Genomic DNA, 17,886 nt, shown 5'->3' on the forward strand with positions numbered 1-17,886 from the left:
GTGGGAACCCATCGCAACCATCATCATCTTAGGTGCAGGAAAAGGGACCGTCACCGTCAACTACTGGGGAAAAGCAAGTACAGCCGTCCGTGGGAACCGTCTTTCCAGCCGTGTGTTTTACCGAGAACTGTGTCATCGTCTCAGGCTGAGTGAGTACCACAGTGCTGCCCCCCCCGCGTCCCTGCACCCCACCAAGCCCTGCATCACGCACCTCATCACTGGGCCCCGGAACAACAACCCCCTACACACGGAGGGGAGAACCAACAACTTTGCTGCTCCCTGTCATCAGTCCCCGGGATCCCCATACAGAGCAGCGGTGGTGTCAACAAATCACCACAACCGTGGGTGGCGTCACGGACAATAAACTATCCCAAATCCCAATCCCCTTTCACTCACGGGCGAGGAGCGCCGCTGGAGTCCCCGGGATCCGGCCCATCGCTCGAGCCACCGAGCAGCAGCAGCAGGCCGCAACAGCAGCGGCAGCCGGACCCGAGCAGTGGGAGAGCGCAGCGTCCCCTCCTCCGCCTGCGACAGCATCGCACCAACAAGTATGTGCCGGACGCAAAAGGAAGTAGAGCCGCAGAGGATTGTATGGCGAGGTAAGTATTGATTCTTTTTTTCTCCTTTTATAAGTTAATGAAATAGGGGTGGGAGAAAGGACATTCAATAATAATAAATTGAGAATGGGGGTGGGAAAGAAGACATGACATAATGAATTGGGGGGCAAGTAATTGTAATGAATTGGTGGGGAGCACGTAATTATAAAGAATTTGTGGGGGCACCTAATTATAATAAATTGGTGGGGGGAACCTAATTATAATAAATTAGGGGCATGTAATTATAATGAATTGGCTGAAGCCAGGAGCTGATAACTTCAGATGAACAGCACACACACCAATACTGCCAGACTGGACAACACTGCAGCTCCCAGCCATGCTAACCTTAAGGCCCTGTCACACACAGAGATAAATCTGTGGCAGATCTGTGGTCACAGTGAAATTGTGGACAATCAGTGCCAGATTTGTGGCTGTGTACAAATGGAACAATATGTCCATGATTTGACTGCAACCACAGATCTGCCAAAGATTTATCTCTGTGTGTGACGGGGCCTTTAGTGGCTGAAAAGAGCCTGCACATTCCAGAGGTTCCGACATCTCTTCTATCACCTGTGCCACCCGCAGAGTGAATATGACAGAACCTGGTGACAGAAGCAGACGTTGCAGGAGCAGGTTCTGGTGGAGATGTGAAAAGTAAGGATGTAGGAAAAAAAGTAGAGAGGCTAATCAGCTTGTATTTCTATATTTCAATTTTTTTGTGGGGAGATGGGTTGGTGGCTAATTACAATTAGTGCGTGCACATTGCTGGCTTATTAACTATTTGGAATAGTGGGTTGCATAATGGCTATTTACATATTAATGGGTTGGTGCATGTTTGTATTGAGTGGCACAGAAAATAAATGTGTGTATATTTAGATATTTACCATCAAGCATGAAAGTTTGATAAGACAAAACAAATAAAATGGCTGTAATCAGATGACACATGTTACCGGTAAGTTGCTGGCTGTAGATTTCCACTGCATTTCCACTGTATATGGGAATGTTTACACAGACCGACTGGCAACTCTAAACAACTGCCAATTGGTGAACTAATACCCATCGGCATTTCTATAATAGCTTGTTTACGCATACACTCTGCGCACTGATTGATCTGTAGTAGATCTGTAGCAAATTGCTCAATGCTCAGGCGATCATAGCTCTATGCAGTGAGTCTTCTGATTGCACAGGACAATGCACTGCAGAGAATGATGATCTTTTGTGCTACACAATAGATAATTTTACCTGATGAAGCATTTTGTGCATTCATTGAGTGATTGACAGCCTGTTTACACAGTGACTGAAGTGTATAGGGGGCTGTGTAGGATCATACTGTATACAGGGGGCTTGTGAGAACCATCATACCATGTGTGGGGCACTGTGAGGGCCATCATACCATGTGTGGGGCACTGTGAGGGCCATCATACCATGTGTGGGGCATTGAGGGCCATCATACTATGTGTGGGTTGCTGTGAGGATAGTCATAACATGTGTGGTTAGCTATGCGGACCATTATTACTGTCTGTGGGGGCCATCATTCTGTCTGTTGGGGAGTACCGTGGCCATAGTTCCATGTGAAAGGCTGCTTGTTTGGGATTGGGGGGGGTCATACTGTGTGGGGGACTGTAAGGACGATCAAACCATGTGAGGGGGCTGTGAGAAACATTAAAATGTTTATAAAATTGTGAGGCCATCATATTTTGTGTGGGGGCCATCATACTATGTTGGGGAACTGTGAAGCCATCATACTGGGTGTGGGGGTAATCAAACTATGTGGTGGAGCTGTGGCAGCATCCTACTGTGTTGGGGGAGTGTATGGGTATTATACTATATTGGGAAGCTGTGGGGACATCATACTGTGTGTTTAACAGAAGCTTATGATCTATAAACTTTATAAAACACAGTAAATTATATGGTTTTGATTAGCTGCTAGTGATAAGAATATATGTTACAGTAAGACCTATAGTAACATAAATAAGCAGTAACAGCGAGTCAAAATACTTAATTCTGCTCAATATTGAGTAATACAATTAATATTAATATATATAAAAAAAAATAATTATAATTAATTTGTTAAAAATAATATTGAGCATAATTCATTTCGGTCTATTGGTTTGGCCCTCTACAAAAGTCACAGTCTCTCGTGTGACCCCTCGAAAAAATTAATTTCCCACCCCGGCTTTAGAAGCAACCTGTCTTTCTTTTGCAGATTAATTCTCTTATAAGCAGCTATGTTTTGAAAACATTATTAAAAACCTGTTATTAAAGATCCAGAAGATTTCAAAACTGGTAGTTCAGCTGACAAGTTATTTTCTTTACTACCAAAAGTCTGTAGAAATGGAAATTCTAGAATGTCTCCACTTTGCGTATGCTTTAGCTGCACCTGCACAAAACAAAGACAAAAAGTTTATCAGCAATTGTGCACGATGAAACATAAAAAACATAATAATAGAAACATAGAAATATAAAAAATTACCGTATAGAACATTCTCAACAATCTCAAAGCATTTCTGTACTTCTAGCACTTGAAGCTCTGCGTCTACGACTGTGCAGATGCTCCCAGACATATTTAGTTCGCAACAGCACGACTTACAGCTTATGATGAGATTGATTACAATAAGAATTAGAAAACAAGGAGCTTTTTGCAAAAAATAGCTCCAGCTGTGCTGATTAGAGCTCAATGAACTTTTGGAAGTTCGGTTCAGCAGGCAGGTCAGGTTGCTGGTGGGATCGCTGGAGCGTCTGACTGTGTGACCTCTCACCAGCAACCTCCTAGCAACTTACCAGCGATCCCTATCAGGTTGTATCGTTGTTGGGATCGCTGGTAAGTTGTTTAGTGTAAAGGGGCCTTTAGAAAACAAGGAGCTTTTTTCAAAAAATAGCTCCAGCTGTGCTGATTAGAGCTCCATGAACCTTTGGAAGTTTGGTTCAGCAGGTACATTTGAACCTTAAAAAAATGTGGTTTTTGACCCCGACTTGATCCGAACCTCAATGAAAGTCTGTAATTGGACATTTCGTGGCTCCACCCACATGCTGCCAGCCATAAGCAGAACACTTCCGGGGGAGGGTGGGCGAAGTTTTTCATTTTTTTTGTTTGTGTTTGCAAACTGCATCTAATCATGCAACCCCAGTGAGAGCTGTTCAAACACTGCAAGCGGCTCGCACGGGGCTGAGCATCACTCATACCCAAGTACGGCGCTGATCAATTAAGTGGTTTACACTCGCAACTCACTCGAACTTCAAACCCAAATTTTGTTGTTTTTGGAAGTCGGTTTCCGAACCCGAACTACGAACATCAAACCTCAGGTTCGCTCATCTCTAACCTAAGCACAACGCTGCTCGCTTGAGTGATTTGCACTCGTAACTCACTCGAACTTCGAACCCAAACTTTATATTTTTGGTAGTTGGTTTCCGAGCCAGAACCTCAAACATCAAACCACAGCTTTGCTCATCTCTAGTGTTGATGTCTGCTAAGCAACTCAGCATTGGAGTAAATGGGGCTGTACTGCAAATCCAGACACTTCCTATGGACAAATGTAAGCTGATGATGGACAAAGCAGATCCTTTATTTTCGAATCCAATTTATTTGAAAATTTTACTTAATATGTTTCCAATCCCATTTATTTGCAAAATGTTACAAAAAAATATTATAAATCAAAAAAGTCTGTGGAGCCTCTGTTAGAAGTCTTGACACAGAAACTAGCCAGATATCCCTCCGGGAAGGACCTAGCCAAGGAGTGGCTCTTTTTAGGAAACCACCGTAACCATCATATTAAGTGGCCCTTTTAGTCAATATCCAACTCTTTGACAAGTTTAAAGATATGACAAGGGAAATACCAAGGCCAGGTATCCATCCACAGACAGCTGTTTCGGGGTATTGCCCTCATCAGTGTGGAGTAGGATTCTGGCCAGGTGGGAGCAATGCCTAGTAGACCAACAAGACAAACAATCACTGATCTCGGTGAGACCAGCCAGAGAAAAACACAGCCGGCAGCCAGCGAGGGTGCTCAACACAGTGAAATCCTAGGTGCATTGCCCCCTGGGAAATATGCAAATCAAAATTAGCTGCACCTGCACAAAACAAAGACAAAAAGTTTATCAGAAATTGTGGACGATGAAACAAAAAACATAATAATAGAAACATAGAAATATAAAAAATTCTAGAACATTCTCAACAATCCCAAAGCATTTCTGTACTTCTAGCACTTGAAGCTCTGCATCTACAACTGTGCAGATGCTCCCAGACATATTTAGTTCACAACAGCACAACTAAAGGCCACTTTACACATAGAGATAAATCTGCGGCAGATCTTTGGTTGCAGGGAAATTGTTGACAATCAGTGCCAGATTTGTGGCTGTGTACAAATGGAACAATATGTCCATGATTTCACTGCAACCGCAGATCTGCCAAAGATTTATCTCTGCGTGTAAAGTGGCCTTTACAGTTTGTGATGAGATTGATTACAATGAGAATTAAGGTGGCTTTACACACTGCAACATCGCAAACGACATCGCTGTAACGTCACCGGTTTTGTGACGTAATAGCGACCTCCCCAGCGACATTGCAGTCTGTGAAACACATCAGCGACCTGGCCCCTGCTGTGAAGTTGCTGATCGCTACAAATTGTTCAGGACCATTCTTTGGTCCTTTGCTTCCCGCTGTGCAGCATGATCGCTAGAAAGTCTCAGTGTGTAAAGGGGACTTAAATGTGCAGTCAGCAGGAGCCGGCTTCTGCGGACACTGGTAACCACGGTAAACATCGAGTAACCAAGAAGCCCTGTCCTTGGTTACCCGATATTTACCTTCGTTACCAGCCTCCGCCGCTCTCACTGTCAGTGCCGGCTCCTGCTCCTTGCACGTGTAGCAGAGTACACATCGGGTAATTAACCCCATGTGTGCTGTAACTAGGAGAGCAGGGAGCCAACACTAAGCAGTGTGCGCGGCTCCTGCTCTGTGCACATGTAGCTGCAGCACACATCGGTTAATTAACCCGATGTGTACTGTAGCTAAGAGAGCAGGGAGCCAGCGCTAAGCAGTGTGCGCTGCTCCCTACTCTCTGCACGTGTAGCTGCGTGCGCTGGTAACCAAGGTAAATATCGGGTTGGTTACCCGATATTTACCTTAGTTACCAAGTGCAGCATCGCTTCAGTGCGTCGCTGCTGGCTGGGGGCTGGTCACTGGTTGCTGGTGACAGCTCACCAGCAACCCGTATACAGCAGAATTATAATTATGCACAACATCTCAAAATCATCACACATTAATCATAAAGCCTCTCCTTTGAATGATATGATTACTACAGTAAAGAACTGGAGATTTTCATTGGCTGAGGTAAAAATATACTTTATTTAATCAATCATATATAAAGTAGACAAAAAACACCACACAGTTAAAAACAAGGTGCTTTGATGTTTAACAAGGGAAGAAAGAGAAGGAAAAAATTCCACCCTATCCTAATCCCACAAGAGGCAGACACACCAGTGTATATTGAAGGGTGTATCAGGGGAGTACAAGATATAGTCATATAACTATGTTAGTAACCAAGGGTAATAAATAATTCACAAGGGGACAGGGTTATTGCACATACCAATGTATTCACTCTATCATATTGCTCTATGTCCCAGCCATAATTAGACCAAAAAATTCATTATCCAAAGAAAGAATGGTAACAAGTTCTCACCCATGATGCCGTGGCCCCACTGATGTGCCTCTATCTGCCTAAAACCTCCAATTTTTTCCTTCTCTTTCTTCCCTTGTTAAACATCAAAGCACCTTGTTTTTAACTGTGTGGTGTTTTTTGTCTACTTTATATATGATTGATTAAATAAAGTATATTTTTACCTCTGCCAATGAAAATCTCCAGTTCTTTTCTGTAGTAATCACCAGCAACCCGTGTAGCGATGCTACAGCGATCCCTGCCAGGTCAGGTTGCTGGTGGGATCGCTGGAGCGTCTGACTGTGTGACCTCTCACCAGCAACCTCCTAGCAACTTACCAGCGATCCCTATCAGGTTGTATCGTTGTTGGGATCGCTGGTAAGTTGTTTAGTGTAAAGAGGCCTTTAGAAAACAAGGAGCTTTTTTCAAAAAATAGCTCCAGCTGTGCTGATTAGAGCTCAATGAACCTTTGGAAGTTTGGTTCAGCAGGTACATTTGAACCTTAAAAAAATGTGTTTTTTTTACCCCGACTTGATCCGAACCTCAATGGAAGTCTGTAGTTGGACATTTCCACATGCTGCCAGCCATAAGCAGAACACTTCCAGAGACGGGTGGGCAAAGTTTTTAATTTTTTTTGTTTTGTTTGTGTGACGCCCTGGCGCCACCAGGTGGTCACAGAAGAATACTGCACCCCACATAACACCTTCCCACACTGGGTTCCATCAGCCACCAAATCCTAGCCACCCCCCAGGGAAAGAAGGACACACCAGTGGGCAAGACCAGGCGGAATGGGAGCGCCCACCTAGGGGTCTTGAGGGTCCGGGGGTAGGAACACGGTAGTTGTAGCTGAGGTCTGAGTGAAGTTCAAGTGGAAGTTGGAGGTCAAGGCTGTGCCTAGTGGAGGGTAGCCAGGGTAGTGGCCCTGGTCTACTGGCTAGGTGGCAAACAGTGGACCGGGACAGGGTTGGAGCCCGCCGGTACCGACCGCAGAGATCCGGTCCCGAAACCGTGCACAGGCGGGGTACATGGACCCTAGTTACAAGACGGTTGCAATCCCCTTCTCTAATTCACCAGGCTGGGAGCAGGTTTCAAGCCTAGCTCCAGAAGTGTTAGCCCAGATAGAGCGAAACGGCAGCCCACCGCGGGGGATAGGGTATCCGCAAACACCCACTGAAATCCCAAGGGTCAGTTTTCGCGGGCACATCTCCCAACCAGAATATACCGGGAGTGGACTTCCCCCATTCCAGATGGAGTCGTCCAAGAGTGAGGAAAAATTACAGATTGCCAGAGGAAGGGACATTGATACACCAGCCGGGTGTGGGACCTGAGTACACCCGGACGCGGCAGCCGGCCACTGACACCTTGGTTTACCAACAGACTCGTGTGCAATTCTTCAGTAGTGAGTAAATCAACATTCCCCGGTCCGGCCCAGCACACCACCTCCGGCCTACATTGCTCCCCGTATCCTGGACACTGAGCCCCGGGGCATCCACCCCTAACCATGGAGGGGTTAACAACCAGCTGCCATTCCATCGCCCCCGGGTGCCTCCTAACACCAGCGGTGGTACTCCATATTACCACACACCGTGGGTGGCGTCACGAAGTATTCACAACAATCCCCGTGCATATACGTCCCCTTTTTATTTCAGTGTCCGCGTGACCCCCAGGTCCGGAAACCCCTCGAGCCCCTGCGGATCCGGATCCGAGCAGTCCGACTGATGACGTGGGGGCGGCACATTTGTGTTTGCAAACTGCATCTGATCATGCAACCCCAGTGAGAGCTGTTCAAACACTGCAAGCGGCTCGCACAGGGCTGAGCATCACTCATACCCAAGTACAGCGCTGATCAATTGAGTGGTTTAAACTCGTAACTCACTCGAACTTCGAACCCAAATTTTGTTGTATTTGGAAGTTGGTTTCCGAACTACGAACATCAAACCTCAGGTTCGCTCATCTCTAACCTAAGCACAACGCTGCTCGCTTGAGTGATTTGCACTTGTAACGCACTCGAACTTCAAACCCAAACTTTGTAAGCAACTCAGAATTGGAGTAAATGGTGCTGTACTGCAAATCCAGACACTTCCTATGGACAAATGTAAGCTGGTGATGGACAAAGCAGATCCTTTATTTTCGAATCCAATTTATTTGAAACTTTTACTTAAAATATTTCCAATCCAATTTATTTGCAAAATGTTACAAAAAGATATTATAGTTATGTGTACAGACTTACAATCTTAGACCATTCTTTTACGTTGTGATACTGATGTAGCTTTCTGTCTCATCACTAACTGTATGTCCATATCTATACAGAGTTCATTTGAAAACAATGCTAAACCTCCCAACAAAGAGTGATTATCCCCTTCTCTAGTAATGAATTTCATGCCATAGTGAACCCAGAGTCGCACATTTCAGCCGGTTTATTCCAGAGACCTCTGAATGATTTTACTTAAGAGCACATAAACATTTGTGAACTCTTTGCGGCCGCACTTGTTGTTCTCATTATATGTAACATCACAAAAGGAACATGCCAGGGGTGGCAGTATAAACACTATCAATTCTGCTCTTATTTCTTTCAATTTGACTTCATTACTAACAGTTTGCCCATTACTGGATGTTTGATCTCTGTTGGAAAATACCTTCCCCACGGTGATAAGCTCTAGTAATGTAAGCCGCACTGTCTAGAAATACAGTTCTACCTTTTTCTATATCTAGTGTGATATTTTTTTTGTTTAAAGTGTACCCTGGAGGTTTGTAAAATGTTTGTTAGAAAATATTGCATCACGGTAATGATGTGATAATGGGGTATTATATTGTGATTAGGGAACATTTCTGTCAGTGTCGCCGCAGTAGTGCAGCTAGGAGAGATGTCGCACGTGGCATTCTTTGTGCCACGTGGGAGGGGACGGTTGAGTTCGCTTTCATATATTTATGTTGTCTACATTAGTCTTCTTGAATCCTGAGGAGCTGGGCATGCAATAACTTTGGCATTTTAAGCAACAAACACCCTTGAAACTGCTTGTACTAATCTGATTCTATGTACAGTATATTTGCACTGAACCAGCTCTTATTTAAAGAATACCTTCCACCATTTCAACATGATAAACTGGCCACATTAAGGAATAGTGGCTGCAGAGCTGAATAAAACAGTTTTTCTCTCCTCTCTATTGCAGAGTTATTAGCTTGTATTCTTGTAAAGTTTAGATTAGAATTTATGAAAAGCTCAACTGGGCATCACCAAAGATATTTCACCAGGGGTGTGTACTTATTCCCTTGAATGAAGTGTTCCAATGATAAGCAGGCAGAAACTCATAGGGGAAAGAAGAATACAATAGCTTAGAACAGTTTTCTCAGTGTGAGACATGTAATGACAGACAGTCTTATCTCTTCATTGGTTTCACTACAAAGCTGTGTGTGATTACAAAGTCCTTGGAGTTGATCAAATCTGAGTGAGTACTAACACTTAAGGTACCGTCACACATAACGAGATCGCTAGCGAGATCGCTGCTGAGTCACCGTTTTGGTGACGCAGTAGCGATCCCATTAGCGATCTCGTTATATGTGACATCTACCAGCGATCAGGCCCCTGCTGTGAGATCTCTAGTTGTTGCAGAATGGTCCAGGCCATTTTCTTCAAAGGCGATGTCCTGCTGAGCAGGACACATGGCTGTTTGACACTGTGTGACAGGGTCACAGTGACTGCTGAGATCGTTATACAGGTCGCTACTGCGACCTGTATTGTTCCTGCATCGTTGGTAAGGTCTGACTGTGTGACATCTCACCAGCGACCTCAAAGTGACTTACCAGCGATCCTTATCAGGTCACATCGTTTTCGGGATCGCTGGTAAGTCGTTGTGTGTGACTGGGCCTTTATTCAGCTTTCATCTCAGGGCAGACAGTGTACAGGTCAGGGATACAGCAGAGCTGACAGCACTGTGAGAGGTTAGCTGCTTGAAGTGTTTGTAATGAGACAAAGCTCAGCTCAGCTGGAACCCCCTTCCCCACACTGACTGCCATGATGAGAGCTGAAGAAGAGTTAGTAATCACACTCATCTCTACTCCAGGCACTTTGTAATCACACACAGCTCTGCTATTTATCTATTTATTGGTATGCTCCCAGGCTACGTTGGCCTTTCTACCTAGCATACCTTTTCAATTGTTCTGACTGTTTTCCCTTGCTTTGCGTTCTGTGGGTACTTGTGCTGATACCAGGAATTTCATTTCTGTCAGTCTGCACTTGCCTGATTTTGCTGGACCCAGTGACATAATTTTTGCTATATGATGTCATTATGTTGTGACCACTACATTATACCCCTGAGCTGTATGTCACAATTATGTCTATGTGACTACCTTGAGTATTTCTACCTGCCAGGCGTCCCCCATTTTCTATCTTTTCCCTACCTGTTTTGTCTAATTGATATGCTTTTTCTTTTCTTTCTCATTTCTTTTCTGTTTTAATGTAATATCAATAAAATAGTTGTTTTTTTATGGGCTATTTTATGTCATTTTCTGTCTTTTTTGGGTTTATCACTGAAATTTGTAATGCGTAGTAACCCTCAAATATGGATTGTAGCTATTGGTGTTAAATACAAGACACCTTGGGTAGAGGAGAAATAACTGTGATTACTAACACTGATTCAATTTTCATCATGGCAGTCAGTGTGGGAGTTGGGCAGTACAACAGAACTGAGCTTAATCTTCTTACAGCCCCCTCTTAATATGCTGTCAGCTCTGCTGTATCCTCTCCCCCAACACTGACTGCTGTGAGATGAAAACTAAATGTGTTCGTAATAAAACTCATCTCTGCTCCCTGCAGTTTGTAATCTCACAACGCACTGCAGTGACATCTGATTGTATGTCATTACATGTCTCATACAGGAGAAAGACTGTTTTAAGCTATTGTGTGCACGTGTTCTTATTTCTCAGTATTTTGCTGCCTGTTTATGATTGATCAACAGCATATATGGTGGAAGCAATGTTTGTCCCTAGTAAAAGATTTCTGTTAATGCCCATGAATTATCACTTAAACTTTACAAACTAAAATCTCTTCAACAGAGAGAAATGAAAAAAAATAGAAAGACATTATACCCAGATCTGCAAATATTCTATGATGTGTCCAGTTTACATCTTCAAGCTGATGAATGCTGTTTGAAGGGGTATTACTAGATCTTGAGCAATAAAAAAAGCATTTATACACTTAGATATGATCAATATAGTATTCATGCAGATCCAATCCAAATGTTTATGTGCAGTTTAACGTATTTTATAAGTTAACATATATACAGTATATCACAAAACAGTACACAGCTCACATATTTATCGTATGTTTTCATGGGACAACATTGAAGCTTTGACAGTTTTATACAATGAAAAGAAGTCAGTGTACAGCTTGTATAAAAGTGTAAATTTCGTGTCTCCTCTAATAACCCACCACACAGCCATTAATGTCTAAACTGCTGACAACAAAAGTGAGTACACCTGTGGCGCCCCTGAGGCTTCCGTCGCCACAGGTCATTGCACCCCACCAGCGGTGCGATGCCCCATTCTGGGAGAGGAAGAGAGTGAACTCCGGTCCCCTGGTAAATCCACACTACACCCATTGTTAGGCACATACTAGGACCAGGGAAAGTGGCAGGCAACCCTCCCATGCTGCATGCTGGGAGGGGCCGTAAGACCCATCCCTGCTCCTATAGGTTACCGCTTAGCAACCGGGGAGGTGGGAGGAGCCATCTGAGAGCAGACACAGATAGGAAGGTCTAGTGAAGTCAGTCTACCTCAGGGAGAGAGAGAGTGAGCATGTAGTTGGAGGAGAAGAACGAGAGAAAGGAGGGAGGAGGAGGCCTGCTGGAGGCAGGCAAGGAGGAGAAAAGAAAGAAAGAAAGAAAGAAGGAAAGAAAGCTCCAAGTCAGACAGGAGCAGAGAAACCAGAAGGAGACGCTTCCTGGTGAAGACCCTGGGACCCAGAGGTCCAGGTGACACCACGTAGAAGACAGAAGGAGTCGCAGGGCCACGGGTAGTCCTAGAGGTACCACGAGCAGGCCTAGAGGTACCAAGGAGAGGGCCCTAGAAGTGCCACGGGTAGTTGTAGGCTGCGGTGGCCTGTTCCACAGTAACATCAGTGGAGGGATTAAGCTGTGACAGGGGACAGTCCCTAGAGACTGGAGGAGTGCAAAGATCATCTCCAAACAGTAAAAACCGAGGCCCAGGGACGTTGTAAGCTCCCAGGGCCAGAACCCATAGCAGACTTCCAGAAAAGGGGTAATCAGCCGACAGGTGACCCCCCAGCCTGGAGGCTGTAGTGGAGGCCAAGCCAGGTCTATCCTAACAAAGGCAAGGCTAAGGAAGACAGCGGAAGAAACAGACACTAAGAGAAGGGCACCGGCTTTCACTCTCAGAATCACCCAGAAACGGCGGAGGTCCCTGACAGTGGTCCCAGCAGTCCAAGGGTCCCTACAGCTGTGACAAGAACTGTGAGTAAAGAACTTGAACTGCACCCTTGGAGTGGTCTCTGTTATTCCGCTGCATAGACATTCACAAGCACTAACTGTGCCCCGGGCATTGCTCCACCTGTGGGGAGCAGTACCACCATAGCTGCCATCACATCATCCCGGTGGCCTCACACAGCAGCGGCGGCTTATTAGCCGCATACCACAGGTGGCGTCACGAACACAACCATTAACAAGCAAGCCACATATTCTACTGACACCCACCAGGGCCACGGAGCCGGGCCCAGCCACCACTGACTACCACCGGACTAGTCCGGCCCGGCACTGGGTGTCCCATAGCCCTGGGGTGGGCGAGTCAACTTTTGGCGTCACGAACAGGATTTCGTGCCCGGTCTAACCGGGTACTGTGCGCCTGGAGAACCGTGTGACAGACTGTGTACTTTACTGAGAAACCGCCGCCATTAGCGCTGCTGAGAGCGGGAAGAAGGGGGGCGTGCAAGAAGAAAGGGCGCGAAGAGAAGCCCCGCCCCCTTGTCCAAGAAAAGAGCGCGAAGCGGTGCCCGCCATGGAAGGCGGAAAAAGAAGCAATGGCGACTAGACAAGCTGGCTGACTGGCAGAGAGAGTCTAAATGCCAGACCAGCAGATAAAGAAAATGTACCTTATCGCAAGCGGAGTGATGCCGGCCGTGATGGGCTGGGCGCCCGTCTGGCGCCAGATGCAAGTGCAGCCTCCGGCCCCGCCGCCGAGAAGGGAAAGGGAGAAGCCGAGTGACGTGGTCGAGCACCCGAGCAGTGATCCAGCAAGCGTCCCCCAGGTCGGCAGCATGGTAGAGAGGCTGCAGGAGTGTACACCAGGGACCGGGAAGATGGATCCCGAGCTGGACCTGCTCCGGGAGGAAATTCAAATCCTGGCTCGGAGACTGCGTAACCTGCAAGCAGAGGTGGACCGGCGGAGTGAAACACCGATGGTGCCGGAGAGTGTGGGCCACAGGATGGAGGCCGCGGAGCAGCGACCGGGTGAGCAATGTGAAGCCCCGACCCGTCCGGACCCACTGACCCACCAAGCGCCACCGCCCTGTCCCTCCACTGTCCCGCAGGCCTTCCCCGCCAGCCCCGCAGATGCCCGGTGGGGCACCGGAGGCCTGCCCGAAACCCCCGCAGACGGAGCCTGGGGAGGGGTGGACCCCGACCAGCTAGTGGGTCTCCTACCGAGTTCCCCTGTGAGTCTCCTGGGAGCGACATCCCCGGGAGTGCACTGGGACGCAGCGCCCATAGAGAGTAGGGGACTGCAAAAGCCCCTGTGCCCCAAGGAAACCGCACTGCCAAACGAGCTGACCTGCCGGAGATTGGTGCAGGAGTACCAGCAGGAGCGGGAGGCCCGGGAGGAGACGGCCTCAGAAGAACCGGAGTGGCGCCGCACTATGCCAGCGTGCAGCGTCTCCCCTGTCAGCAGCAGCCGCAGCACTACCTCAACGCAGGCCCAAGCCGCAGAACTGAGCAGCGGGCCTGCAACAGCCACGCAGGAGACACAGACCCGGATCTCCATGGCTTGTTTGATGCAAGGTGCACGGCCAAAGCAGGACACCAAAGATCACAGCAACAGCCCCCTGCAAACAGGCAGCCCTTTGCTGGAACGCAGTGTTGTGCCTGCAAGCAGCCCTATTTCTATTCAGGCTGCAGCGCCTCGCAGAAGGTCAGTGACCAGTGCCCAGGACCCCTGCAATGAAGAGTAAGCAGCTGAACTGTACATAGCCCCTGTCTGCCCCTCATTCTTTTCGAAGATGACACCCTTTCCTGCTGTACTGCCCCTAATGCTTTTTGAAGACGTCACCCCCCATGTTGTGTGTTGCCGGGCCGCTGAACTGGAATGTGGGCCCCGGTGGAAGTGTATGTGTCATGTCATACCAGGCCACTGGACTTAGTGGCTGGTATGTTGTTTATGTGTCCTATGTAACCAGGCCATTGGACTTAATGGCTGGTTGATTTTGTCCCATTATTGTTTGATTGAAAGAAACGAACTGCCGGGCTACTGGACTTGTTGTAGCCAAAAATGTAATTAGTTGCACCCGTTGTGCCCCCTACCAGAATTATGGGGGAAGTGCCCAAACCGTGCAATGAACTGGAAGTGCACACATAGTTTCTTTATAAGAAGTTTGCAACGTTAAAGTAATTGTGCCTCCCATAAAGGGAAGAAATGTTTTATTGTTTTATGTTTTGCATACCAAAAATGTTTTGCAGTTTCTCCACATGTTTTTGTTGTTTTTCAGCCCGAGGACGTGCTGGGATTTGCTGTGGGGGAGTGTGGCGCCCCTGAGGCTTCCATCGCCACAGGTCATTGCACCCCACCAGCGGTGCGATGCCCCATTCTGGGAGAGGAAGAGAGTGAACTCCGGTCCCCCGGTAAATCCACACTACACCCATTGTTAGGCACATACTAGGACCAGGGAAAGTGGCAGGCAACCCTCCCATGCTGCATGCTGGGAGGGGCCGTAAGACCCATCCCTGCTCCTATACGTTACCGCTTAGCAACCGGGGAGGTGGGAGGAGCCATCTGAGAGCAGACACAGATAGGAAGGTCTAGTGAAGTCAGTCTACCTCAGGGAGAGAGAGAGTGAGCATGTAGTTGGAGGAGAAGAACGAGAGAAAGGAGGGAGGAGGAGGCCTGCTGGAGGCAGGCAAGGAGGAGAAAAGAAAGAAAGAAAGAAAGAAGGAAAGAAAGCTCCAAGTCAGACAGGAGCAGAGAAACCAGAAGGAGACGCTTCCTGGTGAAGACCCTGGGACCCAGAGGTCCAGGTGACACCACGTAGAAGACAGAAGGAGTCGCAGGGCCACGGGTAGTCCTAGAGGTACCACGAGCAGGCCTAGAGGTACCAAGGAGAGGGCCCTAGAAGTGCCATGGGTAGTTGTAGGCTGCGGTGGCCTGTTCCACAGTAACATCGGTGGAGGGATTAAGCTGTGACAGGGGACGGTCCCTAGAGACTGGAGGAGTGCAAAGATCATCTCCAAACAGTAAAAACCGAGGCCCAGGGACGTTGTAAGCTCCCAGGGCCAGAACCCATAGCAGACTTCCAGAAAAGGGGTAATCAGCCGACAGGTGACCCCCCAGCCTGGAGGCTGTAGTGGAGGCCAAGCCAGGTCTATCCTAACAAAGGCAAGGCTAAGGAAGACAGCGGAAGAAAGAGACACTAAGAGAAGGGCACCGGCTTTCACTCTCAGAATCACCCAGAAACGGCGGAGGTCCCTGACAGTGGTCCCAGCAGTCAAAGGGTCCCTACAGCTGTGACAAGAACTGTGAGTAAAGAACTTGAACTGCACCCTTGGAGTGGTCTCTGTTATTCCGCTGCATAGACATTCACAAGCACTAACTGTGCCCCGGGCATTGCTCCACCTGTGGGGAGCAGTACCACCATAGCTGCCATCACATCATCCCGGTGGCCTCACACAGCAGCGGCGGCTTATTAGCCGCATACCACAGGTGGTGTCACGAACACAACCATTAACAAGCAAGCCACATATTCAACTGACACCCACCAGGGCCACGGAGCCGGGCCCAGCCACCACTGACTACCACCGGACTAGTCCGGCCCGGCACCGGGTGTCCCATAGCCCTGGGGTGGGCGAGTCACACCCCTAAGTGAAAATGGCCAAATTGTGCCTAATTAGCCATTTTCCGTCCCCAATATCAGGTGACTCATTAGTGTTACAAGGTCTCAGGTGTGAATGGGGAGGAAGTGTGTTAGATTTGGTGTTATCACTCACACACTCCCATACTGGTCACTGGAAGTCCAGCATGGTACCTCATGACAATGAATTCTCTGAGGATCTGAAAAAAATAATTGTTGCTCTACATAAAGAACGCATAAGCTATAAGAAGATTTCCAACATACTAAAACTGAGCTGCAGCATGGTGGCCAAGACCATACAGTGATTTAACAAGACAGGTTCCACCCAGGCCTCATCATGGTTTACCAAAATTGCTCTAGAGGTTGTCTTTTCAAAACAGACATGAGTGCTGCCATCATATGTGATGCCAATACAATTAAAATTGAAACCCTCGGCAGGGGCCCAGTGCCAGTGCTGGCACTGGGTCCCCCTGACTCACAGGCCTCAAAGCGGTCACGTGGCCTGCCTGGGCATGGGCCCAGTTGCGATTGCGACTCTTGTGACCGCGATTGTTCCGCACCTGTCTATTGCAGATTTTATATCAAGCAGTGCCGTACTACACTGATTTTCTGTGCCTTTTATTAGGACGTATAAATGTGAGCAAACAAGGATGGCATCCCATATGTATCCTATAGGGTACAGAGACATAGTAATAGGTGGAAATGCTGGAGTTCTGCATTTGTCTGGGAGATTGACTTTTCTGTGTAAATGAACTTGCTATCTACATGTGGAAGTTTTATTTTTCTTCAGCCTGTGCAACAAAGATCCATTCTAGTAACCCTCATGTGGAGAAAAGCTTTACCAAATCTGCTACAAGCTCAGTTCAGTCTCTGCTGCTCAGCATTTATTAGCGAGAAAAGAAAGCAGTCGCATAGCTATCTCAGTAATAGGAGCACAGCGCTTATGAATGCTCTGCCTGAAGATTTAAGGAAGCAGTCAGGTAGGTCTGGCACTGCTGACCTTACTGACTGTGGACTATAAGATGCACATAAATTTTAGCAAAATGTTATCTTGCTTAAAAACGCATTTTACAGTAGGCAAAATACAGTACATTGGTGAATTATTTCATCATGTTTATACTTCACTTTAAAAATAGGGGACTTTATACTACCATAGTGCTATATAGGGCAATGACACAATGAAAAGAAAGGCCTGGGAGCCCTAAAAGGCATACAGGCCTCATGACAATTTAGAGCTTGGAAACTAAGAGGTTAAAACTTTAAAAGAATGCAGTGTACATTTGTGAGGATTCTGATTGGAGGAGAGGAGCTGGGGCAGCGTTATTAGGGTGATAAAAGGAGTAGAGGGACCCTGTTACATCCTCTTGCATCTTGGGACCTAGTTGCAGAGCAGGACACAGAAGGAGAAGCCATAGCATATCTTGCAGCCTTATTTGACATGGTAAAGGCTGCAACTCTGGTCCAAGGTGGGTGCACATCTCCTCCAGCTGTGGCGCCAAATCCATCCAACCCCGGAGTACATGCTCGGCGGTCCCGATTGCCAGAGTGCTACTCACTGGAGGGTGAAAGAAGA

The 17,886-nt window shown here is 47.2% G+C and overlaps 1 protein-coding gene across 1 annotated transcript in view; it reads right to left on the reverse strand.

The window, feature by feature from the left end:
* The window catches only part of RP1 (RP1 axonemal microtubule associated), a 752,859-nt gene that overhangs the window by 141,852 nt on the left and 593,121 nt on the right, over window positions 1-17,886 (reverse strand). Inside the window, exon 46 of the mRNA XM_075316343.1 lies at window positions 2,850-2,976. Coding sequence (XP_075172458.1) covers window positions 2,850-2,976 — 127 coding nt within the window. The remainder of the gene's footprint in view (window positions 1-2,849; window positions 2,977-17,886) is intronic.

Source organism: Anomaloglossus baeobatrachus, chromosome 6 (assembly GCF_048569485.1).
Source record: "Anomaloglossus baeobatrachus isolate aAnoBae1 chromosome 6, aAnoBae1.hap1, whole genome shotgun sequence".
Classification (NCBI taxonomy): domain Eukaryota; kingdom Metazoa; phylum Chordata; class Amphibia; order Anura; family Aromobatidae; genus Anomaloglossus; species Anomaloglossus baeobatrachus.